The sequence below is a fragment of the Drosophila gunungcola genome (assembly GCF_025200985.1).
Source record: "Drosophila gunungcola strain Sukarami chromosome 2L unlocalized genomic scaffold, Dgunungcola_SK_2 000052F, whole genome shotgun sequence".
Taxonomy (NCBI): Eukaryota; Metazoa; Arthropoda; class Insecta; order Diptera; family Drosophilidae; genus Drosophila; species Drosophila gunungcola.
The window spans coordinates 121359-148865 of NW_026453165.1; the positions used below are offsets into that span (position 1 = coordinate 121359).

General features: G+C 37.8%; 4 protein-coding genes across 4 annotated transcripts; 1 reads left to right on the plus strand and 3 right to left on the minus strand.

Moving 5' to 3' along the window:
- Positions 1–6734: 6734 nt before the first annotated feature.
- Positions 6735–9146, minus strand: LOC128253596 (accessory gland protein Acp29AB-like). Its single transcript, XM_052982108.1, has 2 exons — positions 8094–9146; positions 6735–6778 (listed from the first exon to the last, which is right to left on the minus strand). The coding sequence occupies exons 1-2, from the start codon at positions 9109–9111 to the stop codon at positions 6735–6737; spliced, it is 1062 nt and encodes a 353-aa protein (XP_052838068.1). The 5' UTR covers positions 9112–9146.
- Positions 9147–10711: 1565 nt separating this feature from the next.
- LOC128253553 (accessory gland protein Acp29AB-like) lies at positions 10712–11823 on the minus strand. The gene has a single exon (XM_052982016.1). The coding sequence runs from the start codon at positions 11810–11812 to the stop codon at positions 10907–10909; it is 906 nt and encodes a 301-aa protein (XP_052837976.1). The 5' UTR covers positions 11813–11823; the 3' UTR covers positions 10712–10906.
- A 472-nt stretch (positions 11824–12295) lies between these two features.
- LOC128253555 (accessory gland protein Acp29AB) lies at positions 12296–13141 on the minus strand. Its single transcript, XM_052982018.1, has one exon. The coding sequence runs from the start codon at positions 13105–13107 to the stop codon at positions 12343–12345; it is 765 nt and encodes a 254-aa protein (XP_052837978.1). The 5' UTR covers positions 13108–13141; the 3' UTR covers positions 12296–12342.
- Positions 13142–16766: 3625 nt separating this feature from the next.
- On the plus strand, positions 16767–17991 carry LOC128253554 (accessory gland protein Acp29AB-like). The gene has a single exon (XM_052982017.1). The coding sequence runs from the start codon at positions 16782–16784 to the stop codon at positions 17592–17594; it is 813 nt and encodes a 270-aa protein (XP_052837977.1). The 5' UTR covers positions 16767–16781; the 3' UTR covers positions 17595–17991.
- Positions 17992–27507: the final 9516 nt, after the last annotated feature.

Genomic DNA, 27507 nt, shown 5'->3' on the forward strand with positions numbered 1-27507 from the left:
CGACGATACTTTGTAATTTATAAAAAAAAAAAACAACAAAAGAGGATTATAAAATGCAAAATGTCTTTGCAATTTTTTTCCTTGTGCAGCTTTGCTGCCGATCCTCGTCCACTTGTCATTTCCCATCTGAACGCAATGGCGGGCTCATCCTGCTGCTCAAACTGCTCCTTGAAATCAGATCCTTGCCGCACAATCAGCGCACACATATCGTAACGATTTCTCATTTTAATCAATTAAAAAGTCAGCGTTCTCTCGATGCCGATGCCGATGCCGATGGCGATGCCGATTTCGACGCTAACTGTAAACCGCTGACACTTGCCGAAAATATGTCGAAAGTCGCAGGCTCGAAGTTGCAGTTCGCAGTTAAAATCGGACCCTTGCAGTTTGTTTGATTAATGAGGTGAAATGTTGTGAAATATTGTCGGACGGCTCTTGGCGGAGGAGAAAACAGTGGAGAGGCAGAGGCAGTCAGCGACAAATCAAATGGAAATCAATACCTACATGAAACTTAACGCCTCTTTGCCCCTCTTCTACTCGGCGGTTTTTAAATAAATGAGCCCGAGGAGACGCCCCCAATCGCTGCTGGCCCCTCGCTTGGTTCTCTCTTGGCCATCCCTTATAAGGACAGACAACACTTGTGGAGTTGTCAAAAATACCAAGCCACGAAATAAAGAATTACAAAACTCCCAAAAAAAACCAAAAAAAAAAAAAAATACATCAGTCTCTGAACAGGGACAAAACAAACAATCCGGCAAGTGTGAACATGTAAGTGTCAGAGAGCCTTAATTCGAGTCATTCGAGCCAAAAAGCAGCCAGATCGCAGATCGAAGATCGTGCAGGTGTTCCCGAGGTAATGGCTTTAATGGCTGCAGCGCTGCCTTTCAGTCCACTTTTTGAGAAAAGCGTGAAAAACGTTATTCGAGTGAAACTAAATCAATAAGCACGCGGCGTATACTTAATCAAGACATAAAAAACCATCAACATCGGCTAAACACTAAAAAGCAAACTGTAAAATGCTGAAGGTTAAATACTCTCAAAAGTTATAGTTTTCAAAGCAATTTATGACACCGAAAATATCAGTTTTAGTTGCGATTACTTTTAATAACACTGCTAAAAGATCATTACGATAAAAAAAAAACTAACAAAATTTACAAACGATCATAAAGTTATGTATTCTTTACAATTATAAAAAAAAGGTTTCAAAAGTTTTATTAAGGTTTTTATATTTCCCCGTAATAATAACAGCAATTTTAAGTGTGTCCATTGCTTTTGAATTAGTTGCATGACCTAACAAAAATAAGTACAAAAGCTTTTTAAATGGCTTAAATACGCTTTATGAGAGTACAACCATAAGACATTTTTGAACAGTTCGATCGATCTACCCCCAAAGCTAATCTTCCATCGTGGCGAGCTCAATCAAAAGTCGAATGATCACCGTTATTACAGCTTTTCGCCGATGGAGATCAAAGTGGAGATCTACCTGGGAAATTATTCAAGCCGTCTTTACTAATCAGCTGGGGGCTTATAGGCCAAATCGTTAGTTGGCGAAAGCCAAGCAACGCCCAGTGGTAAAAGGTGGGTTAAGCCGATGGGAATTTAAAAAGCGACAATCGCTTAAATTATGGAGGATCAACAAAACCTAAGGCAGCAATCAAATTGTTCGCACCTTTACGCAATCGTAATGGCGTATTCCAAAATCACATTTATTTTTAAGGAAATATAAAGTATTTAATAAATTTTGTATTTAATATAAACATTTTGGAACTCAATTTGAATTTGGAGGCGCTCAGATCTTACGCATTTTCCACAGCATTTAGGTTTCGAAAAAATGATGGGCCTGTGCCCCAGTTAAATATGGAACAGACTAGTGGCGATCAGCTCTTCAACTCTCAGACCGGGCTCACATCGTTTTGTGACCGCATTAAGTTCTAATAATTCGCTATTATGACATGATAGTCACGTATTAGGCAAAACAGCAACCGAGTAACCGCATAACCAATAACCAACAACTCTGGCCCCACGACAGACAAACTGCATTCAGAATTATGAGGCGACCGGCAACCGGTTGGGCGACCAACCTCAGACTGGGCCACCGAAAATTTCGGGAGGAGAATCTCGAGGGGCAGACAAAATTAATGCAAAATGGCAAAATATTTGAGGCAGCAAAAAAAAATTTGCATTCCCATGGCATTGTGAATATATGAAAAACCAATTTTGCGACTTTAAACCTCCCTATAACTACATATTGTATACTGTTATTCGAAAGTTTAACAAATTTCAAAATACAAATAAAAAAGAAAAAACATTTTTAAGCATTGACAAGTGAAGTTAAACATTTCAAAATATTTTTGTCTGAAAAGGTAAGCTTTAACACATTAACCATTAAGGATTTAGTTATTAATCTATTTTCAGAAGCCACACATACGCTCTAAAAAAAAAACTACAGGGTGCAACAGAAACAAACAATTTACATAACAAAAGGCGAATATTTTGTCGCCTCCAGGCGAGTTCCAGTTCCAGGCTCACTTTTGGTTTAAGTTTTGGGGTTTTTGTTTTTTTGGAGCGTTGACACATTTCCTCATGCCCACACACCTCGCAGATTGTTCTAATAACGGACGAAAAATCTACATAGCTGATTCGAAGCTGAAACCAAAATGAAAAGCTGGCTCTGATCGATTTGTGAGCGATGGCGGGCTGCTTAATTTGGCTTATGTTTCATATTTGCCCTGGGGCAGAATCGTTTAGTGCTCGGTCCGTTGATTTATTTCACCCGTATTTGGTCAGATCGAGGTCCACTCACGACGAGGGTGTTGGCTTGGTACTGTTTGTGCTGCTGTTGCTGTTGCTGCCTCCTGTTGCATGTTGCTGCTGCTGTTGGTTGCGGTTTAAAAACTTGAACTTCGACTTTCGAAAACAACGGCCCGGCAAAAAGGCTGACTAATGAGAGAATTATGCAAAGAGATAGAACGGGTGCGATGGTGAAGGAAACTGGGATCGGGCACTTTTTGCGTGTCCCCGAATAAAGTTCGGCTTCACCCGCGCCTCGCAGCTAATTGCCATTATCTGCATCGAGAAGTGAAACCTCAATCCAAGCAACCAAATGGCAGCCACATCAACATGAACACACATCTTATCATACCAACCAATTAAGACACACAAAAACTAAGCTCGACGGCTGAAAATTGTCAGCAAATCGAAATGAAAATCAAAGTCAGTCGAATCGACAGGCAGTCGTTTTAATTTGATTTGATGTGAGGCCGCCGCAGAGTCAAGAAACAAATCGCAGAGAGAACCTCCGGCACCTAGTGCCATACTATTTCCTACAGAGAAAGAAAAAGCTTAATATGATTAAAGTATATTACACAGAAAACGCGATCCATGTGATATTTTAAAATATTTATATTAAAATATTAATTGAAATATACATATACATTTTTCTGTCTATTTAGTAGGTACAGAAAACCTTATAATTTTGAATTTTTGGGGAAAAAATGTATATAACGAGAAAGAAAGCAAACTTCGGCATATAGCTTTAAACTGAGAGCCTAGTTTGCGTTGAAACGGACGGACGGATCGACTCCCCTAGTGATGCTGATCAAGACTACATATACTTTATATGGTCGGAATTGTATCCGTTTTAAAAACCATATAAATGTTTATTTTTGTGTAGCGGGTTCCCCTTCCTTACCAATTGAGTGCACCTTGGTTGTTCGCTTTTCGATTTCGTTTGCGATTAGGCCAGGCCAAAAACATAAGCCAGCAGCAGCCGCGATATTTTTGGCTGCCTGTAATGAGCCGGCGACATGTTCACTTGCTCAATTGCTAAATTGCCGCTTGGCTTTGGCGACCAGTGTGCCCGATTGCCAATTGGCAACTGCCAACTTGTGAGTTGCCGCACTGCAGCCGAAGCCTCGAAAGTGCCACCTGCAGCGATATCTAAGCCGCCATTGTTTCGACTACTGCTCCCAATTATGACCACCATGTGCGTAGTCCCCGAATTTGTTATATTAAAGGGATGTGCCAGTTTAAAACTTCCCAGTACAGAGTAATGTGCGAATAATAAATATACGAATTTAAAAGAATATGGTAAGTTAAAATTAACAATATTAATTTCCTTATATTTACTAACCTTAGCTTAAATGACCAAAGCCTAATTGGCTATAAAGTTTGAACACCTTAAGCAACCTCTAAAAAATCTTTCAAACGGATTAGTTAATCAACTTTTGCCTGATAAATTTTCATATTTTATTAAGACCTGTTCGGATTTCAAATGTAACTTTTAAATCAAACTGAGACAATCCTTTCCAAAGGCAAACTAAAACTAGCTTTTTCTGCACTTTCTTTTTGCCTTTACCATTTCATATATATTCATGGATACGAATTGCTCCCCTTGGGCGCCGCTACTGTGTGGAAAAGATGCCTATCGGGCGACGTTTACAAGTTGGACATAACTCAACTTGAATCGAATCGGGTAAATGTGGCGTGAAGGTCGAAACCTCAGTGGGTCTCTTGCTTTAAAATACTATTCAGGGAAGAGGCTAATTGAATGTAGTTGCGAAAAGAGAAGAGCGAAGGAGATAAAGTCCACAGCCCACGCAAAATATTTCGACTTTGTCTCTCCCATTTGGGTCTGTGGTCTGTATTTTCACGTTCAAAGGTTATGACGTTGTCGTGTCAACATTTTATTATTTATTGTTGTAGCCTCTAGCCAGGCGAAAAGGGTTTGCCCCAAAACAAAAGCCAACTAATGCGCCCACTCCTCCGAAGTCTTATGTAGCCTGTCGGTGGCTTTTGAGCTTTGAGCGTTATTTGAGCCTCGGTTTTGAGTTCCTGTCCTGTCCCGTCCTGTCCTGTCCTGTCAGGTATTAATGGAGCGCCATTGTCTGCCCCCCTTTGTCCCACTAACGGCGCTTTGGTTTTTTAGAAATTAACATTCAATGCAATTTACTTTGCCATACCAATAAACGCCCTCCGCTCATGTTAACAAAAAATAAGGGAATGCGAGATTGAGGTGAAATCTCCATGTCAGCCGGCTGGCTAATCAAAGAACTGTGTCTAGCCCTCGTACTTGAGTACTTGAAAATGATGCACTATTATGTGCAACAGTAACTATCAAAAAAAAAGTTCTTGAACAACTTCCGCTGACAGAGATAGGCTCCCCCTAAAATGCTGCACTGCACAACAAGTTATTTTACTTTTTAAAATAATAGATTACCTGTGTCTGATGTTTTCTATCATTTTTCCTATATTTTTATAAGGTTACTCCATCCGCCCCTTCTTTCCGAGTTATTTCTTTCTATTTGACGTTGGTTAACAAAGCAAATTGTAACTTCAATAAAATATTAACATTAACTTTAAAACTGGAAAAAAGTTAAAATTGCCACCAAGTTCCCAGAAAAGTACCGCAATATATTTTTCTAGGGCGATAGTATCGATGGTAAGCCCAAACTATCGATATTTGCTGAATGGTTCGACCATCGATGGTATCGATAGTGTTATCGATTGTCTTACCAGCCTAGATTTTATTTTTTAAATTGGGTAGCTGATTAACGGGTATCTAATAGTTGTTCCATCTTCTTTTACCTTGATTTTTTATTATCGAAAATGATTTAGGATTTCACTTGCAACATATTGAAGTAAAGTTTTCTGAGTGCATCGCCAGAGATCTGGTTGTCGTCGTCTCTTGTCTCTATTCAAGATGTAGGTGGCGACACCAACATCACTTACGGTACACAGATCCCAACAGTCGATAGTCGCCCTGCACTTTTCTGTCGGTCCCCAGTCACCGCACAATTCTCGCATTTTTCCGCCCCTTCTTTCGATTCTCGGATTCCCCTCAGTCAATCGCAATCGTGCGCATTTGTTGATTGTTAGAGTTGAATCAAGAGGGACCTAGGACCGGCGAGTTAAGACTGAAGACAGACGATCCAAAGATGAAGCATAGGTTTCGGCCTGGAACTAAGACGGAGCTGGCTTGTTGCCGACATCGTTGATTTTCAATGCTTCATCTGCCGTTGCAACAATGAGCCAAGCAACAACATCAACAAACAGAGCGTGCCTTTTAATTGCCGTGCCGCCAACAGACATTACCATTAACATTAGAGGAGTCCCGACGAAAAGAGTCGCAAATGTTGACGATGTATCCGCATTTCTCAATTGCTCCGTTCTATTACTACGAATATGTGGGCGCTGAATATGATATAGTTGAAGTGAATGGGTTCAGATGGGACTTAGTTTAATTGGGAGGCTCTTTACTCAAGAATTATACCAATATTAAAATAGTTAATCAGAATTACAAGGGTTTTTAAAATCCATTAGTGCGATTAACTCGCTAGTCACTTTTGGGGATCGTTTCTTCAACTGCGGGTTGATAAGAGAAACAAAGTTAGCAATGACAAAAAACTGCTGTAATTCAAGCCCGAACTGCTTCAGGATCTCCCCAAAAGCACTGGTAATACATTATTAAATGATTTTTAGATAATAACATCTAGCATTGCTAAAAAAAAAATTGTCATTCATCTCTCTTGCTAATAAAAACAAAGCCATTTAAAGAAAATTAATGTCTGATTTGAGACGGTTTTTGTTCGGTGCCTTACAATATTAGTCACCTTTTCCAAGAGTTTAAATGATTCTGTTAAGCTATAATCTCAAATTTGTATGATTGTTTTCCAAAGCAGATAAGATAAGAAAAACAAAGAATGTATTTTCAAACTCATTAAAATGTACTATACCCACTATACCTCCAGGTCAAGAAATAATTTCAAGAAGAACTTATCTCCTATGTGATTTGTGAAGAAAATTTGAGCATTATATATCGAGATAAATGTGATATGAGCGTGTCCATAGAAATTACCTGAGGGCATACCTTTCAAAGCATAATATCGGAATGTATTAAACCAACCAATAAATTTACAAAAAGTTAAGAAAAAGCTGTGTTTTTCATTGTTATTGAAAAACTTGTCTCATAGTACGCAAATGCGAAATGAGAAACATTTAAAAATCGGAGCAGCTGCTGGTTGGAGAGTTCCAGTTTTGTAGGCAGGTTGCGTTTTCCTTGAAAGTAAACGCCGAATGCAACCCAGTTGGCTATGAATCCGATGCTCCAAATAAAAGTTATTCAAAAACAATATTTTTTGGTATTGTAGCTGAAAGGAAATTCTTTTGAAAAATGAACGTAAAAAAACTATTGATTGTATGTAGATAATAAGATTCCACTTTATTTACCAATGATAATTTTACTTTTAAAATTGAGGATAGAAGCTGGCCAGTTATCAAAGCGTATATAACATGCCATTTGGATACGTTTACCACCAGTAATATAAATAGTTCCAATCGGGACTAAGTGACCATGTAAGACTAGGATAATAATCATAGCTATAATAATTCGTATCTGTATTCGTATCGGAATCTTCTTCTTCTTTTTCTTATTTTTTTTACACTTTTTTTTTCCTTTACATTTTTTCTTCTGTCCTTTTTCCTTTTCTTTTTCTGGTTTTCTTCTCTTTCTTTCCTTTTCCTTTTCTTCTATTTTTTCTCTTTCTTCTTTTTCTTTTTTTTCTATTTCTTCTTTTTCTTTTTTTTCCCTTTCTTCTTTTTCTTTTTTTTTCCTTTCCTCATCTTTCTTTTCTGTTTCTTCTTTCTCTTGAGTTCCTCTTCTTTCTTTTTTTCTTCTTTGCTCTTTCTGTCTTGTTCTTCTCTTTCTTTTCTTTCCTCTTCTTCCCTTTTTTTCCCTTTTTCTCTTTCTTCGTTTTCTTTTTCCTCTTTTTCTTTTTTTTCTCTTTCTTCCTTTTCTTTTTCTTTTTTTTCTCTTTCTTCCTTTTCTTTTTCTTTTTTTTCTCTTTCTTCCTTTTCTTTTTGTTCTCTGCTTTCTTTTTCTTTTTTTTGTCTTTCTTCTTTTTCTTTTTTTTCTCTTTCTTCTTTTTCTTTTTTTTCTCTTTCTTCTTTTTCTTTTTTTTCCCTTTCTTCTTTTTCTTTTTTTTCCCTTTCTTTTTCTTTTTTTCGTCTTCTCTTTTCTTTTTTCTTCTCTTATTTTTTTTTTCTTTTTCTTTTTTTTTCCCTTTCTTGTTTTTCTTTTTTTTGTTTCTCTAATTTTATTTTCCATTCTTGTTCAGCTTTTATTTTTAATTGTTTTTCGATTTCCGCTTTGAATTTTTCGTCTTCTGATTTTTTGTTACTCTCTCGCTCCTTTTCTTTTCCTAAATTAATATTTATGGTAATACCTATATTAAGTTTCGTATTATTATGAATTTTATCATTTGTATTATTGCTTTCCACTTTGCTATCGAAATTATTATTATTATGTTCTTTGGGATCTTCGGCTTGGCAAACGAATAAATTCCTATCAATACAGAAATATTTATAATAGTGTCCGTCATATATATAAACACAGTGGGCATTAGGATTCTTAAGGGGTTCCCCCTTATTCCATTTCAAAAAAGGGGCTGCCTCACCGGAGGCCAAAGAAATGTATTCGTCTTTGTTTGGCAGATCATTGATGTCCAGCCAATATCGCCTGGAATCGAGCTTCTGACGGATGAGGTTGAGTTCATCCTCGTCTTTAGGTGCCGCCAGGTGACCGCCCATCTCACGACATTGTCTCGCCGCACTAAACCAATCCAGCCCGACACTCTTTTCAATATAAAAGTATCTGGAGCCCAACTTTTCGAACTGAGAAATGACTATGACATTTACAGAAACTTTCTTTAACTCCAGAGAATGGCGAAGGGCGTTAGATGCTTCCTCCAAAGATTTTTTCTGGGACAATATTTGTACCTCTAGATCCATTTTATCTAGAAGCTTCTTAAGTTGGATTTCGATCCTGTCTTGCAAGGCCATCAACTGCTTCCTGATGACTTCTTGATGGTCTTCAATCCTGTCCAGCACTCCCTGCGTTTCATTAAACAAATATTCACCGCCATTTTCAATTCTCTTCTGGTTGGCAATGTGTTCAAACACTGGAGATAGTTCCACTAGACAAACTTCCTCGCTTTCTTTTAGTGTGTCGTGAGGTGTTATTTCGGGACACTGATGGTTCCTGATTTCAGCAAGGGCTTTATATAGATCGCATAAAACGAAGAATGCGAATAAAATATAAAATTTGTACCTAAACATGTTGAGTTTGTATTATGAACTGATTCTGGATTTATTTTGCTACTCTTGAGGAACCTTAAACTCGTTTGTCACACCTTCTAACAAGGTTATCAACCATAACGATCGCACTTAAATACCGATGTCAAAAGACATGTGTATATATGTCCAATGTCCAAAAGAATTTTTTTTAAAAATAATTTTTTTTTAATTTTCCGGTTATTATGTTAGCTATCTGATATAGTCGTCCGATTTTAATAAAATTTAAACCGCAATTTGAAATTAACAAACTGTTACTTTATTTCGAAAAGCTATACAAAAAATTTTAAAACAGCAGTTTTATTTTTTTTAAATTTTTTTTCTTGATTGTACCTATTTATATGATACAGCTAGTTCCGACTTGAATACTACATGCACAAATAAGACAACTTTTGTAAAATTTCATGCAGATAGCTTTAAAACTAAGAGACTAGTTTGCGTAGAAACGGACGGACAGAGAGATGAATGGACAGACGGGCATGACAGGATCGACATTCCTAGTAATGCTGATCAAGAATATATATACTTTATACGACCACAAATGTCTCTTTTATTGCGTTGCAATCTTCTGACTTAAATTTTAATACCCTCTGCAAGGATATAACAGTGAATGAAAAACAAGAAAAAAAAAGTTTGGACCCTTTTGCAAAAAATCAGTGTTTCCGCATCGGGTTCATAGCAAGTTTTGGTGCGATGAGACGATTTTTTTCAACAAGAATGCAACCATCCAAAAAACCTGCAACAGGTTGCAACACCGGTCCTTACAGCACCAACCGAAATTTTTTACTTTCCCCGCTATTTTTCGAATTTCGATTAAGCCATAACGGGAGACTTTCAATTCTGCGCATATATATTAGAAGTCCTAAATAGCTTTTTTGATGGTGACACATTAACATTATACACCATAATTTAATAAAGGAAATAAGCTTTTACTTTATTTACAAAAGACTTTTAAAAATTCGAACAGTACCAGTTAACAGTACTTATAAAAATAACATACCCTTCTCTTCGGAAATATCATAAGATTTATTTCCTGTAGCTGTTTATCTATTTCTGCTTTCCTTTTTCTTTTTTCTTTTTCTTCTTTCTGTTTCCTTATTTTTTCTTCTTCTTCTTTCCTTTTTTTTTCTTCTTCTCTTTTTTTTTCTTCTTGTCTTTTTCTTTGTTCTTCTATTTCTCTTTCTTCTTCTCTTTTTTTTTCCTCTTGTCTTCTTTTTTGTTCTTCTATTTCTCTTTCTTCTTCTCTTTTTTTTTCCTCTTGTCTTTTTCTTTGTTCTTCTATTTCTCTTTCTTCATCTCTTTTTTTTTCCTCTTGTCTTTTTCTTTGTTCTTCTAATTCTCTTTCTTCTTCTCTTTTTTTTTTCTCTTGTCTTTTTCTTTGTTCTTCTATTTCCATTTCTTCTTCTCTTTTTTTTTCCTCTTGTCTTTTTCTTTGCTCTTCTATTTCTCTTTCTTCTTCTCTTTTTTTTTTCTCCTGTCTTTTTCTTTGTTCTTCTATTTCTCTTTCTTCTTCTCTTTTTTTTTTCCTCTTGTCTTTTTCTTTGCTCTTCTATTTCTCTTTCTTCTGCTTTTTTTCTATCTTGCATTTCCTTTTCCTTTCTTATTTCCTCCTCTATTTTTTTTCTCATGTTATCTTCCTCTAGTCGTTTTTCTTCCATCTCTTTTTTTAGCCTGTCGACTTCCTCTTTTATTATGTTTTTTAGTTTTTCATCATTTTTATCATTTTTTTCAGGATTTTCTTTTTGTGTTTCATTCCTCTTATTTACATTTATATTAATGTTTATATGTACATTAATATTTTTTTATTATGAGTTTCAGCATTCGTATTATTGCTTCCCTTTTTGCTATCGAGGTTATTATCATCATTTTCATTATGATCTTTGGGGTCTTCGGCTTGGCAAACGAATAAATTCCTATCAATACAGAAATATTTATAATAGTGTCCGTCATATATATAAACACAGTGGGCATTAGGATTCTTAAGGGGTTCCCCCTTATTCCATTTCAAAAAAGGGGCTGCCTCACCGGAGGCCAAAGAAATGTATTCGTCTTTGTTTGGCAGATCATTGATGTCCAGCCAATATCGCCTGGAATCGAGTTTCTGACGGATGAGGTTGAGTTCATCCTCGTCTTTAGGTGCCGCCAGGTGACCGCCCATCTCACGACATCGCCTCGCAGCACTGAACCAATCCAGCCCGACATTCTTCTCAATATAAAAGTACCTGGAGCCCACCTTTTCGAACTGAGGATGGAATGTGCCTTTTTTGGGAACTTCCTTTGACTCTAGAGAATGGCGAAGGGCGTTAACTGCTTCCTCCAAGGATTTCTTCTGGGACATTATTTTGACCTCTTGATCCATTTTATCCAGAAGCTCCGTAAGTTGGCTTTCGATCCTGTCTTGCAAGGCCATCAACTGCTTCCTGATGACTTCTTGATGGCCTTCAATCCTGTCCAGCACTCCCTGCGTTTCATTAAATAAATATTCACCGCCTTTTTCAATCCTCTTCTGGTTGGCAATGTGTTCAAACAGTGGAGATAGTTCCACTAGACAAACTTCCTCGCTTTCTTTTAGTGTGTCGTGAGGTGTTATTTCGGGACACTGATGGTTCCTGATTTCAGCAAGGGCTTTATATAGATCGCATAAAACGACGAATGCGAATAAAATATAGAATGCGTACCTAAACATTTTGAGTTTGTATTATCTATAGACTCTGGATTCATTTTGGTACTCTTGAGGACCTCTAAGCTCGTTTGTCACACCTTCTAACAAGGTTATAAGCCGTAATAATCGAATTCGTATGTAGTGACGAATGTGTATTAGCTTAATATTTTATATGCTTCATTCAAATTTTCCTTAAAGAGAAAATATTACGAAAGTTATATCTTAAGTATAAGAAATTTAGTTAAAAATTCGCAACGCAAGTGAATGAGACATTTCCATATACAGCACCGATAATCTTTCTTGCAATCTTTGCAAAATTATTCATATAATGACAGTTAAATTATTATTTTTTTAATTTAATGAAGTTCCACAAAAAAAAATCTTCCTTAAGCCTTACCAAATTGACTTTCATGACGATTTTTCTCGAATTCAGAAAATGTTTGTAATTTTAAGACCTACTTTCTTTAGACGTTTTAAATTCACGGATAATTTTATTATATCGGCACGTATGAAAGCTTTTAATGTTATAATATTTATTATAATAATTTTAATTCTTATTGCGCCAGTTGGCAAATGAAAAATAAAGTCTTGCTGCACATTTCATCCCTCATTTTCCCTTTAAATAAAGTAATGCAACGCTGGTCCAGTTTAGCCTCGGGCCTATTTTTGTCCCATTTAAAAAAAGGTGGTCTTTCCCCCCTGGCTATGGAAATATATTCGCCCCATTTGGCCAGGTCGGTGATGTCCAACCAAAAGTCATTCGAGAAGGAGGTTTTCTTCCTGATAGCATCCAGTTCCGGCTGATTTTGGATTGTCGCCAGGTGAGCGCCCATCTGATGGCATTTGCTGGCCGCACCAAACCAATCGAGTCCCATATTCTGCTCGATGTAAAAGTACCTCGAGCCAATCTTCTGAAAACCCTTGGGGACTTGACCATTTTTCTTCACGCGGTTGCTTTCTAGCGAAACGAGTAGAGCTCTTTGCGTTTCCTGCACGGACGATGACAGGCTCTTCAAATCGCCCGAAACTGACATCTTGGCCTCCACTGCCAACAATTTGCTTTCTATCGTTATTTGAACCGCCTTCAGTTTTCCAATTGTGTCTTCTTCGCGACCTTCAATCCTGCTTAGTTTTTTCTGAGTTTCGGCCGATAAACTCTGCTTGTTGTTTGCAATGTGCTCAAGCACTGGCGATAGTTCCACAAGGCAGACTTCTCCGCGACGTTTTAGTGGATTTTGGGTACACTGATCAGCTGCCTGGACTCCGTAAAGGTCGTAAACCAAAAATGTGTACAAAAAGTAGGTTGCGTACTTAAACATATTAAGATACTAAAAACATAAGAAGGCGAATGTATTTAAGGAACTGTTTCTGTTTTCTTTTTACTGTTGAGATTTTTGATCTTATTTTTTAAGCTTTTCAACCGTAAAATGGGCAATTTCCAACCTCGGCTATTACAGTTAGTAACGAGTCATGAGTTTGTGCCAAGTGGAAATGCTTTACCCAGATATGTTAAGCGAAAATATAATTTGTTATATTGTTAAGTTTAATAATAATAACTTTTCGGTGTAAAATGTACATTTTTAGTTCAACACCTCCATTCGAAATGTATAGACATGCTGCTTTGTCATGACACGAAATAAATCCATCTTATGGCCCATTTGATCTTATTTTCTCAGCGCTTCGCATTGCACGGGATACACATACAGTTTTAATCCCGTTTGGGGATCTGCAAATAAATCAGTCGCTGGCAAATTACTCAATTATAAATTGCTCAACTCGACGATGGAGCCGGGTTCATTTTCCATTTTCCGCGCTTTTTCACGTCTCAGCGGTTACCCAATGTGTAAATTAGCATTTTGGGCAATGCCTTGCCAGCAAGCTGCTGTCATGTAAGCGACTAATTAACATGTCAATCAGTTGCAGCAGCAGCACTGCGCCGCAGCAAGACATTGCCACTGCAACTGCTATATCACATCAGCCAGCAACTCTCTCTCTCAAATAGCTGACCATTCGTTTAAGTTACGCATGGGGCTGAAGTTGAATGAAAATTGAAGCACAGCTTTTCCAACCCCCCCTTAAGCCCCCTTCCGCCCACCATTTTCAGCAACCTGCTACAAGTACTAAGAAAATCTCTCACGAGTTTCGAATTTGCCAACGCGGCGCAAAACGGAAATCGACGAAAAAAACGTTTAACATTTTGAATTTATTAGCCAAAATAGCTGTTGTCGGGAGCTTGAAGAGGTAACTATGTCTTTACTTTTTGTGCACGGAAAATAAATAATTTAAAATGTACTTTACAATTTTGAGTAAATTGGTGATCAATTCGCAACACATAATAAAATACATTTATCGATAGGATTTCAAATGAAATTAGTTTACAATCTAGACCAAAGATTATTAATTATTAATTAAAGATTATTAATTTCAATTGACTTTACCCAACTGTTAATTATTTATAAATTTATGAAGTACCTACATAGTACAAAGAAAAGATTTATAGAACAATAATTTTGGTTTTTTTCCAAGTGTTCGTCTCTTTTTCGAGGTAATCTCCTGGCTGTCGTTTGCACGGCGCTAATTATCGCTGCTAATGATGCTTTAAAAGGCAGTCGTCGACGACAGGCGGTCCAGCTGCTGCTGTAAATAAAGCCTGCGATTCAGGTTCGGCAACTGGACAGGGCTGGTCCTTCTTCTCTCTGATTCCTCTATTCCCCGTTTCCCTGCCTGAAACCCTCTGAAACCCCTTCAAAGCCCCTCAAAACCCCTGAAATTTGAATGAAATTTTTACCAAGCTTCTTTCGTTCATCGCATGAGTAATTGACAATTTGCTGAAGTCAGCGTGTCTCCTCTCTTTTACGTGATCATCGCTGGAGGACCGGGTCGGAGGATCCCCACTCGGTCCCTTCCCATCGACGATATTTGTATATGTTAATTGTGTGACTAATGACAGCCAACTTGTCATATTTTTATCAAAATGTGGAGTTAACATTTGTGTTTCGTTTCCTTTCGGTACTGGTCCTTGGGCCTGGATTCTCAGATCGACTTTGAATCTAAGTTCATTTAATTTTTGGCTGGAAATTTGCTCGACTGATAAACTTATCTACGATTTATTTTGTAAATTGATTGAATTTGTAGTACAAATTATTATTAATTAACAAGAGCTTGAGTCAAGATTGATGGTATTTATATAATAAGAATAAGTACAAGATTAATGGATAACGATAAAAAATACGATGTTTATTTTCAAAGAAAATAGTGAGCCCATTTATAGCAACCAATGCCAAAACACATTTTTTCATTTCATCTATGAAAACTAACCTGGGTTACTTGTGTGTCAAATTAACGCTCTTTAGAAGCAATATCCAAGATATGGATACGAGCTACGAGACGCCCACAAAATCACGACAATACTCACACACACACCAAGATCAAACCTCTTTGAATAAGACAAACAGTAAAAACCCAACTAAAAGAAAAAAGCAAGAAAAAAAAAAAAGTATCGAAAAAAAAATTCGTTAGTTCAAAAAACTCAATCAAATGTCGAAACTTGAAAATCGTGATCATGGTCCTGGCTCTTTTCGTCCGCCCCACAGTCCTTCCCTTCGGATTTCTTAATGGTTGTTGGCTCTAGGCGGGAGCTGCAGCAACAACACCAAGTACAACAGAGGTAACAAAAAAGCCAAGAAAAACCCAAGGAAAACAACAAACGGTAGCTGCAAACAAGACAAAAGACAAACTTATCGTTTGAATTATCGGCATTCATTTGCATTTTGGAACCCTGCGAGATATCCCCTCACATCCCCTTCTTCTGCTTCGTTTTTTAAAATCTGGAGACATTCAGGAAAACACAGAGAAAAATAGTAGCAAATAAAACCAATGACAAAAAAAACAATACATTGCCAAAATCATTTGAATCGAGTGACAATGGGTAGGGTTTATGAAGAAAGCTAGGGGGAGTAAAAATATCACCTTTAGGAAAAAAAATGTGAGCGATGGAATTAACATGTGTAGCCTGCCAATTCTAATTCTTTAGCTTATTTTAAAGTTGATTTAAATTATAAATTTTTCTGCCTACAGGGTATCAAAACCACACACATTCTGCTTGGACTTTCATGCTTCATCGCTCACTTGCCTTGCGTTGCCTTTTACAGTTAGCCATCGAGGGCCCCATCTATAAAGTTGGAAAACCGTTGGGCTACCCAGCCAAAGAAATTAGCATGCGCGAAGCTTCTTGGCAAAAACAAAAAAAAAAAAAACAAAAAAAAAGGGGGGAATCATGGAATGTCAACGGCAGCTGAGATTTTTCCTTGTTTTTCTCCAGCGCAAGCGCAAGGATTTCCAGACTGCAGTTGTTGTTGTTGTTGCTGCAGAAAAACGTGATCGTTTTAACATTTCTGCTTGTTGTCCGCTGGTGATTTGAGTGGCTTTTAGCAATTCTAATGTTGTTGTTGCTGCTACTGCTGCAGCTGCACAGAAAAGAAGGAAAAAGGATGGGGGAGCGGTAGCGGGAGGCAGTTGGTTCTCATAACGATAGCACATGCCCCAGTACCGTACGATGATCGTACCGTTTGTCCACCGTCTTTTCTACGATTTTTGATCGATTTTAGGTGAATTGGTCAGGGGCATCATCTCTGTATAACTTTTCTTGTGTGTTCTTGACCGGAAATGTAATCATCGGACAAGAATTGCCTTGACAAGCAAGAACTGACACACAAAGTTGAAAAGTTTAAAGCCTTTTTTTCAATAAAAAAAAAAAAAAACGGAACCTTACTTCGCCTAGTACAGAAAGTCTAGTCTAAAAAACTAAAATCGTAAAAGAAATCCCTATCAAGCATATTAATTATTTTTCATTTCACGCTAAGGCGCTTAAATCGAAAATCGTTATGGTTTATAAGCTCTTAATTGATTTCACACTAGATCTCGCAGATATATAAAAAAATTTTTGAATCAATTCGGCAGAATAATTTTCTTTCGCAACTTATACTCAATAACTATGTTAAAGTGCGCATCATATTTGTTATACGTGTTCTTTACTTTGGAAACACATCGAGCTTACGAAAAATTCGTGATTGGAGCAGCAGTCCCCAGAACCAGTTGCCCCAAATTCCCATGGTACGATCCAGTAAAACAACTCGGTGATGTTTGTCTTGTGGATCTGCCTCCACTCCTTAGCCATCTTTCGAAAAATAGGGAGCCGCAAGGCTCTGTCAACCCCAACCAAACGGAGAAGATATTAAACCAAATTGAAGGTCTATTGGCAAACACAAATGAACAAATTAATTTGATAGAGCCAAGAATAGACAGTCAATTAAAAACGCTGATGGATAAATTGGATCAAAAAGAGATGGAAGCCAGCTTGCAGGAAGTAACTAATGCCCTTATGTGTTCTCTGGAGAACAAGAAGAAAGTCTCGACAAATGCTCAGTTCCACTCGCAATTCGAGAAATTGGGTTCAAGGAACTTCTATATCGAAAGACACGTCAGAAAGGATTGGTTTAGTGCGGCGAGCACATGTCGTGAGATGGGCGGTCACCTGGCTTCCCCCAAGGACGAGAATGAACTGTCGTTCATCCGTATGAAAGTAGATGCTAAGTGGTATTGGCTGGACATCAGTGATCTGGCGACAAAGGATGAGTACATTTCTTTTGTCTCCGGAGAGAAAGCTTCATTTCTGAATTGGCATGAAGGGGAACCCAATAACGATCCCAGCCTACACTGTGTTTATCTATATGCCGGCCACTATTATAAACATTTGTGTAATGAAAGAAACTTTTTTGTTTGCCAAGCTGCGGAAGAGGAACAATAAAGCAGTAGTACTAATAAATATAATGGTATCAAAATGTTATATTACATTTTTAAATTATATATAAACACTCTTGTCTGCTTAGAGAATGTTCCGATACATTAGCAGAGCGGGTTCTGATCACGAGTTGGAGTTGGAGTTGGCATCACCCACTTGATAAGTCCGTCTATTCAAGATCTGCCGAAGGGGCTAACAAGCTAGCCGCGTGCAAATGATGCTATTAAAATGGCATTTAAAATCTAAGTTGCAGTTAAGTCACGCCTCTGTCTCACTCGGACCATCTCTTTTTTGGCCGCAAGACGAAGCCATTTCTTTAATCCGCAAGCCACAAAAACTACAATGGCAGCACCACCGGCGATACACTCGTATCAAAAATATTCAGTTTTACATGACTGTAAAGTTTAACCATACAAGAGCTTAAAATTACAAAGAGCGCTGTACTGAGAAAATGACAAGTTAAAATTACATTTTATTTTTACATGGCTGTTTAAAGTGTTTTGGTTTCAGCAGAACAAGAGATTTTATTTGAATTTTTCCCAGTGTAGGCAGCAACGACATTGGCGACACGACTTTCCTCTGCCCCATGTTTTGCATATGTATAAGAGTCTCTAATTTGCACTTGTGTGCCCTGCGAATGTGTGTGTGTGTGTGTGCGAGTATCTGTGTGAGAGCATCTAAGATGCCGCCTGACGATGCACGCTGCTCGTTTAGATCGTCACCATTGCAGGCGTCTGCCTGACCCAAGTTGCAACTTGCAACCAGCAACTTGCAACTATCGAACACCAGCTACATTTTGCCCAAAACCAGTGAAATGCTTTGTTTGGCTTTCTGCACTGTGGAAAATTTTCGTTGAGCACAAGAAAAGAAAGTAGACCCAAGTTTTTAAACCCTTTTACAAAAAATTGAATATTCTATACCAGGACTTTACATTACATTTAAACTTTTAATTTTAATGAGAATATTGCTAGTAGATGACTTCTTCCAAAAGTTTCCTATGTGTAGATTACTCAGTTAGTTTTGTCCGCCTCAAATAATCCACAGCAAGAAATGCAATTGGCAAATGTGTTACGGTCACAAATGCTTAACTTTTACTAATAGTTAACAGTTTTATTGTTGTTGTTGTTGCTGCTGTAACTCCTTCACGCAGCCGTTGTTGCTGTCGCGATTTTATAGATAAACATTCTATTTGGCAATTAATTGGCATTTTGTTACTTTTCCAGTTGGATTTGTATAAATTGTTTTTTTTTTTCGTTTGTGTTGCTCACGATATTGAAATGTTGTTGCTGTTTCGAGTGGTTGCTGCTAGTTGCAGGTTGTGTGTTGCTAGTTGCTGGTGGATTTTTCGTGATTGTCAGTAATGATTATTTGGTCAACACTTTTCGGCGGCTTAGAAAGTAAACCAAAGCCGAGGAGCAATATCCGCCACGATGTGGCTAATTAAATGGAAGGCGGGGATCAGATTTTGTCCAAGAATCAGAATCACCAAGGGCCAGCTGTATAAGCCTTCTCTTCCAGTTTCATTTGCTTCTCGCGGGCCACGAATTTATGGCACTGGCATTGCAATTGACATTAACCCTAACAGCGACAGATGCACAGCAGCAACTAGCAACTTGCAACAACTGGCCGTGGCAATGGCAATGGTCTGGGGATTGGGATTCGGATTTGTGTTGGCGATCGGGACATTGGAACGTTGCACTTGGCACACCGATGAATTTATATATGCAAAGCAGGACAAAAAGGGGGAAAACACGGGGCGGAGACTTAAAGGGGATTAACCGAAAACGAAAGCGACCTGACTGACAGGACAAAGGAGTTATATTTCAAAAAAAGAACAAAAAACGAAAGGGAGCTAACTTTCCGGATGGCCAGGGGTTCCTCAAGGAAGAAGAGGAAGCTTAAGTGGGCAAAGGGGGGAGGGGGGTTGTATCAGGAAGAAGACAAAGACTGCCACAGTAGCCGCCGCTCAAAAGGACAGTGGTTTTAGACACATTTTTATAAACTTTATTAAGTTCACTTAAACATTTTTCATTACATTTCTACCGACACGTAATCGTGCGAAATGGTACTGAACTTAAATATAATATTTTCCTCGTTAAATTAAATATTTTATTGTTAAATCATGAAATTTAATATACATTGTATTTAATATTTTGATTTAACATTTAGTTTAAATATTAAGTTTACCTTTTTGTATTTAATAGTCAGATATTTATTTTTACTATTCCAAAAGCCATGAACGTCTTATTCCTATAATTGTTTTGCAAAATTTGTATAGCCCTAACTAAACAATGATTTAGCCCAAACGTAACCATTTTAAATATCTCCAACAATCTTGCAAAGTGACCGGTGTAGTAATATAGAGAACTTAGTTTTGTAGCAATGGGATATTAAATACAAATGATCACAATGACACTGTGAAACGGCGGCTTCTGTTTCGCCACAAAAGACATGCAGGAACAGAGCACCAGTAGCCGGAGCATTTTGAAGCCATCTCCTGGCCAATTCAAGTCATCGAGTCCCAACAAGCAACTGAGGAAGCCTCAAATGAAGTGTGCGGGAAAGTAAAAGTAAAATAAGTGCGCCAGCGATTACCAAAGAGTTAAAGGTATAAAAAGGTAAGGTATATGGCATAAAGGGGGCAGGGCAGAATGGGATCGCGTTGGATATTGTGTATGCAAAGAGCCGGGGATGTACATAAATTATCTTTGGCCGGTCGGCGGACAAATCTTCAGAAGCCCGACAATGTCGAAGGAGCCTGTCAATTGCAGCCAAACAAAGAGAAGAGCATCTGCACAGGAGGCGAAGCAAAGCAAAGCAAAGCGAAGCCTGTCAGTGGACGAATCTCAGTCAGAGCAAAAGCAAAAGTGCGCCAGTAGAGCCTGGGAAATGAGCCAGGATCGTCGGATCGAAATCGTTTGGGATGTCTGCCTGACAATTGTGAAATGCAAACGACGACAAGCGAATGGCCGAAAAAACGAAAAAACCCAGCCCAAGCCGGTCTTGATTAATTTATGGCCTCCGCTCTTTGCCGCGGTCCCATTGTGAGGTACTGGATCTTAGCCCGGCCCTTTGTTGCTTGGCCTTGACTGTGGAAAACAGCAGCGCTGGCATTTGAATCACGACCGCAGCAAGAACAGCTCACAGAGCCATGAGGAAGGAAAGAGTGGTCGACCGCGAGAGGTGTTGTCGTTGTCACTAGGAAAATTCGCGGAAAAATCATGGGCCCAGGGAGCACCCAACCCTGTCCGTTTCCTTCTCAGTGGACCACGATCTGGATCTGGCAAACTTCAGATCACTAAAGAAAAAACCAACCATAGAAATGGGAAGCTGAATAGATATCAATTATTTTGGGAATACTATAATACATTATATAAGTAAAACTAAAATAGAAAATACAGTAACTTTAAGCCTAGGTTATGACCTCTAGAAGTTTAGTTTTAAGTCAGCTTTTTACACGAAGTTGTAACAAACTAAACTAGTAAACATGTTGAGAAAAATGAAAACCAAAAATTTGATTTAAAGAATCAAGCCACAAACTTGTAGAAATAAGTCGCCTTGAAATTAAAACGTTGGTTATAGGTTTTAAAAGAAAATAGCTAACATAGAAATCGTTAAGGAATTTGGCAAGCTTAAAACACATAGTAGTAAGCCACTATGAAACCGATAGGTTACGAATTATTCTAGCATTTAAAAAACTACAATTATACTTCTCAATCTTAACTAATGTATATAATTTTTCACAAATATTATCACCAATTTTGTATTTCTTTCCAATCCGATAATCTTTTTCAGCTAAAACGCGACTGCAACTCTCAAGTTTGTGTGGCAACATGAAAAGTTCAATGTTAACAACAAATTACGCGGCCAGGAAACGCCCCCAAGCCGACCCCCCGATCCACATCAATTGGTAAATTGAGAAATTGAAGCCTAATCAGATAAGCCGAGCGTGTGACTGCGCCACAGTTGCAACAAAACAGTTGCGGCTGCAACTGCAGCAGCACCCAAAATTGATTATATATGAAACACGCAAGGACCCCCCCTTTTCCCCCCTTTTGCAATCTCCCGCTAATCGCCACACTTAAGAAATCGTAAAAAATAAATTGAATTCATAAAAAGATTTATTAATCGCACTTTTTTGGCAACCAGTGGTGCCACAGCTCCGAATCCAAATCGGATTTCTTATCGCCAGCTGGGAATCTGGAAACTCCGAGGTGCAGCAAATGGGGGAAACATAATCTCCGACCAATTGCACCTCGATTCTGCGCCCTCAAGGTTAAGCATCAATTAAAAAATGCACCACCAGCAACCACCAAAGAATCTCAGATCTAATGCTGCACAGAGAAAAATGTTTGAAAATATTGAAAATTGTATCGTTGTGCTGCAGAAATCGCTTTTAATCGAATAAGAAACTGGTGGAAGCATGATAAGTCATGGCCAAGATAAGAGTTTTTTTAATAAACTAAAAAAAAAATAGTAACAAAAACAAATCAACATCGTAAAAGCAATGGGTTCTGGGTTCAAACCCCAAAGCCACTTAAAATGAGAACAAAACTGATGTTTAAATATTTATATATTATAATTTATATAAATATATATTTAAAACCTGTTTTATAAATATATATTTATAACATGTTTTATTTATGTTTTTTCTCTGTACAATCTGCGGAATTCTTAGACAAGATTTCGGTTGCCGTTTGGCTGTTGCAGTTTGTCACCAAGTGTTGCTGGTTGCAGTACTGTAGTGTTGATGCTGTGGTTCATTTGCATAAAACAAATTTGGTATTAAATGCTAAACGCAGCGATAAGATCAACAGCGAGTTGTTGTCGTCGACGTCGTCGTCGCCTCTGTGAAAATTCGGCTATAAAAAAGCAGAGTAGACAGGAACAGGAGGTTGGGCAGTTGGTTTGGTTAGCCACTGGTCGAGCACTGCACCACTTACAAATGTTGCCGTTATCCAGCAAGTAAATACTAACTTCTAACGGCACATTATGAGCAACAATTTTCATTCATCTGCAAGAGACAGGAAAATGGGGAGAAAAGGCAGAGAAAATCCTCATCAGCGGCGATTGTTGGAAGGTTTGTTTGCATAACCTCCTAATGAAATCACTGTCATGAAAATCATACCAGCAGCACCTAAAGCAAGAGCCACTGGGAATAAGGGTCCCGAAATGGAAAAACACAGAGAGAAATCCAAGGATTTATATGGCAGGCTAATATTGTAGCCCTTGGAAAGTTAAAATTCAAGATACATAAGCGATTTGATTCAGTACACTTAATGAATCAGGCTTTTGTTTAAATTAAACTTTAACGTTAAAATATGGCTTTTCGACATAGCTTTTGCTCTCTGTAGCCAGAAATTCCAGTTGCTGCTTCAGTTACGGCTGCTTCTTAGTCGTGATTCTACAATTTCTTCATTTTATTTATTTAAGCATTGCAGACATTTTTTCCTGTCTCTTGACTGCACTCTGCTATCCCCGTTTTCTCTAGCCTTCTCTAGCAGCCTCTTTTTTTGGCTCCGATTTAGATGCTGAGATTTGCATTGGAGAGGACATCGTGAAGCACGAGTTGCGTGAGCTGCGGGAGTCTTCTTAGTCCTGGCCATTTTTAGAACAGCAAAGCCACAGCACGCAGACATCTTTGCAAAGGGGAGGAAAAGTGGCGGGGCGGAAAAGCTAAAGAAAATTAGCCAGATACTGTGCACGGCTCTGTGGGGAACAAAAACTGCAGCTGGTCATCAGCCGAGTGGGCTGCCAAACATGCAACACTTGCAGCCACATTTTTTTTTACACAAACAAAAAATGGTGCAAGTAATTTGAGTAAGATTTGTAATATGAAACAGCTAAATTCCTGTCATACTAGCCGGCAACCGAAGCTTTGAGCATTATATTCTTATAAAAATGTAAAGTTTTACAGTTTAGAAAAGTTTTATAAGAAAGGAAGAAATGTAAGATGCAAAGATTTCGCTTATTAAAAAGGTACAAACAATTTTGTATTATTTGTTCGGTGTAACTTTGTGCGTTGCTCGAGGAAAATCGTTTGCCTCCTCGACCCCCTGTTTCCGATTCCATCTTCTTCCAGAGATAACGCACCAAAAATTGAACCCGACCCATTGGCGCAAAAAAAAAAAACGCCGCGCGAAATGCGAAACGCCAAAGAGCCTGAAGCCCCGGGCTTTTTGGCCCCGGGAAAAGCATTCTGACCTCGCCGCTGGTCATGAGCAAGCCATTTCGGTGTGGTCCCCCCACCAAAGACTACAATCCCCCGAAATCCAGCTCGATCCCATCAGGGGTTAATACACTTGGCTGATGTTTAATGCTTAATGGCATTAAAATATTTTTAATAAAACATATTTGACTTTGATTTTCCAAATGCGATTCGTGGGGGAAAATTGGCTTTCCGCTGCTAGATTACACCAAACTGCGAGATATGGGAGTTATCACAAGTACAAAGTTTAAACTGCAATTTGTTTTTCTTTTTTTTACGTTAAAACAATTTTAATTATCTAATTAAATTTAATTTAATTTAAGTGGTTTTACAAGGTATTGCATGTGAAAAACTAAAATAGCATTAAGCAAGCAAAAAAAAACAAATAAGCTAAAATTGTATCCACTAATTTCATTGTTCATATATTTATAGTTCTAACTTAAAGCTTGTAGTTTCTTCATTATTATTATATCCTTTTTTCCATATAAAGTTGTTATTTTAAGCACAGTGTTCTGAACGATATATACCATAGGTGGTATTTTTGCAAAAATTCTTATGTAAAAATGTAAGAAATTAAAGATTCTTTTCTCTCAGAAAATTCTTTTCTCTCCTTGTTGGCAAGTGTTAATGGAAAAATCTGCCAGCGGAGAGAAATTGCATAAAGCAAGCGTGGAAAATTTGAAAAAGCGCTTGAAATATGACTGAGCGAGTACAGACAGAGGCGGAGGAAGATTGCCGGAGTGGGAGGTCGAAGGGTAAACAACGCACACAAAAACACTGACAAAGTCTAAGGAATAGGCTCAGACTGGATTTTTGTTTTTTTTTTTATACTGGCACTGGTATCTCGACTGTGGCACAGTTAGACGCCCACTTAGTACGGTAATTTCGAAAACGTGCGCCTTTGATGAGATACAATCTTGGAGGGGAGCTACTCTGCTGGCAAACTGATGCCAATGATGCTGATGGAACGTTGACGATCGACCGAGATTAACTGCAGCCGTCGATGGAGAGCGGAGCTTGGGGGGCTTACTCTGTCAAAACGCATTTGGAGGCGGCCTGATGACGTCGTCAGAGTCAGCTAAAGTCAGTCACTAATGGCAAATGGAATATCTACATTAGAGCATTTAGCAAACAGCAGAAGGAGTTGCAGACATTAGAGAAAGAAAGCCAGCGGCAATGCGCAGCTGGTGGTAATTATTTAAGCCCACAATAGCAAAATAACCTCTGCCCCAGGTTCCCATGCCCCAAAAAATCACATGATTTTGATAAAGCTACAAATTTTTTTAAAAAGCTACAAATTAAAAAATTAGCCAAATCAAGCAAAGAAAATCTTTGAAATCACTAAAATCTTAAAAGATTTTAAATGTTTTCTAAGCTCCCACCCCATGTTCCTGTATTTCTTAAAGCCATTTAAACTGTTTGTAGGTATTAGCTTCAGCTTTCTTAACCATTTTCACTTGAAGGCATTTCTTTTTTTGGGTCAATTAAAAGCTTAACAAATTACAGCAAATTGGAAAATCAGGCTTACATGGCAGAAAAGATCACACAAAGTTCATCTCATTGGGCTGTGGTTTCCTTTGACGACCTTTGATTTATCGTTATTTTTATTTAAAAGGCAAACGACAAAAATTAAGAACGCGAGTCAAGAAGAAAAAGAAGAAGATGAAGAAGGGCCAACGATCAAGGATAGCCCAACAAAAACATCAACAAACGAGCAACAACAGCACCAACAACAAAACAAGTCGATGTCCCATCGCGCGTTTTAATGACAACGAAACCAAGTCAAAGGCATTTCCAAGCAAGAACAGCAGCCACCACACAAAAAATTCTATAAATTAACAATAAAAAAAAAGAAGAAAACTTTATAGACACAAAAAACAGGACCGACTAAATGAAGAAATAAGTAACGATGATAAGATGCTCTGAATTTTAGTTGTTTACTTTTATCTGTAAAAAAAAGGTTTTGAGTTAAGAAGTTTCAACCAACTTTGCTCAAACAATTTTAATTTACATCTAATATGTTTAAGATTATATACTTATTAATTAAGTTTATTTACTTAAACACATTTTTTGAATTGATTAATTTATCGCAAGTGCTTTTTGTGACAATCCCCAATGTGAACCAACCAAATACAATTACTTTGCTGCTAAGAAAAGATTTTTGACTACATATATATAATATTTAGAATTCATATAATATAACTATATATATATATAACTATTTAACAAAATTTACATTTTTATTTTAAAAAAAAAGTGATGATCAAGAATTTCACCGCAAAAGTGTTAGTACTATTTACCTATTTTTTCGAGAAGTTTATCTATAATATTTTAAAATTTTTCGTTTATTTTTCTTCATTTAGCTAATGGACTTCTGGAGGTTAGCTCATTGGGACACAAACAAGCAGAGCAGGGAGCTTCAAAAAGGATGGCCGGCGGGTCCAAGCTGTAAGTGAGCCACTGGGCGATGGCGACTGCAACAGCAGCGATGACTTCAAAACGAGCGACGACAACGTCGATCCGAAGACAACAACCCAGGCAATGAGGACAGCGAGGGGGTTTTCAGGAGGAGGCGATGGCCCCAGAATTCGAATTCAATTAAAAAACGTTTATTCCGCAATTGCAGTGGCAAAAAGGGGGGCTTAAAGGGGGGCAGCGGACCCACGGGGCGTATGAGTGTTGCATAGTTCTCGAAAATTCAATTTGCGCATGCAGCGAGCCATGGGCGCACCAAGGGTGTTCGCTGAGGGGGGGACCTGTTTTTTTTAGTCTGAACTAGTTTTTCATCAACTCCCCTCCTCCTTCTACTCCTTCTACTCCTCCTCCATTATTGTTGTTTCACTTTTGCGATGTGTCTGCGTGTCCGCTTTTGGCGACGATCTGCGATCCACGATCCTCGTACGCTGCCCTCCTCCTCCTTGTGCTTAAATAAGTTATTATCATTGCTCGCATTAATTGCTGTAATTGAAAGTGAAAATGTTTGCCTTTTGATTTGTGCCAGAGAAAAATGTGTCTAGGTGTCAGTTTGTCCACTGGAGCGCAACCATATCGACCTCACACAGGAAGAAAAAGTATTGAAGACAAGAATAGCATGAATTGACGAATTGATAAATTTATTTCGGATCTTTATTTAAAGATATTGCTAATCTTAAAAAAAGAAACTTAAAGTGATAAATGAAAATTTCATTAAATATTTCCAACCAAATTAATTTATTTATCCCTATACTTATATCAAAATACTTTACTAGACTTGTATATTAATGGTGGTGTAAATTGTTTAAATAATATACTGAATATAGACTATACCATAAAATTTATTTAAAGTCAAGCAAAAGCGTCAGGCTAAGCTTAACAATTTTCGAATTTGATTTTAATGTTAATAATTGTGTAAATAAAACTTTGAGTAAAAAATTTGATTTTTGGGTCGTGGGAAATTCATTTATTTTTATAAAAATCTAGGATTATAGTTCGAATCTCTATAAATCATTACTTTCCCTGTGAACATTATGGGTATCGAAAGCCACCGAAGGATGACGAAGGCAACAACTCAACTCGAATTCAGGTTCAGTGGGCTTCTTCTAAGCCCAAAAACAGTTACCACATGCGGTGTGATGTTGACCATCAATAAAAACTTGTAAACTTGATTACAACAACATTCTGTGTCTGACCAAAAAAGTGGTGGCTTTGTCTGCTGTTGTTTCTCGGGTTTTT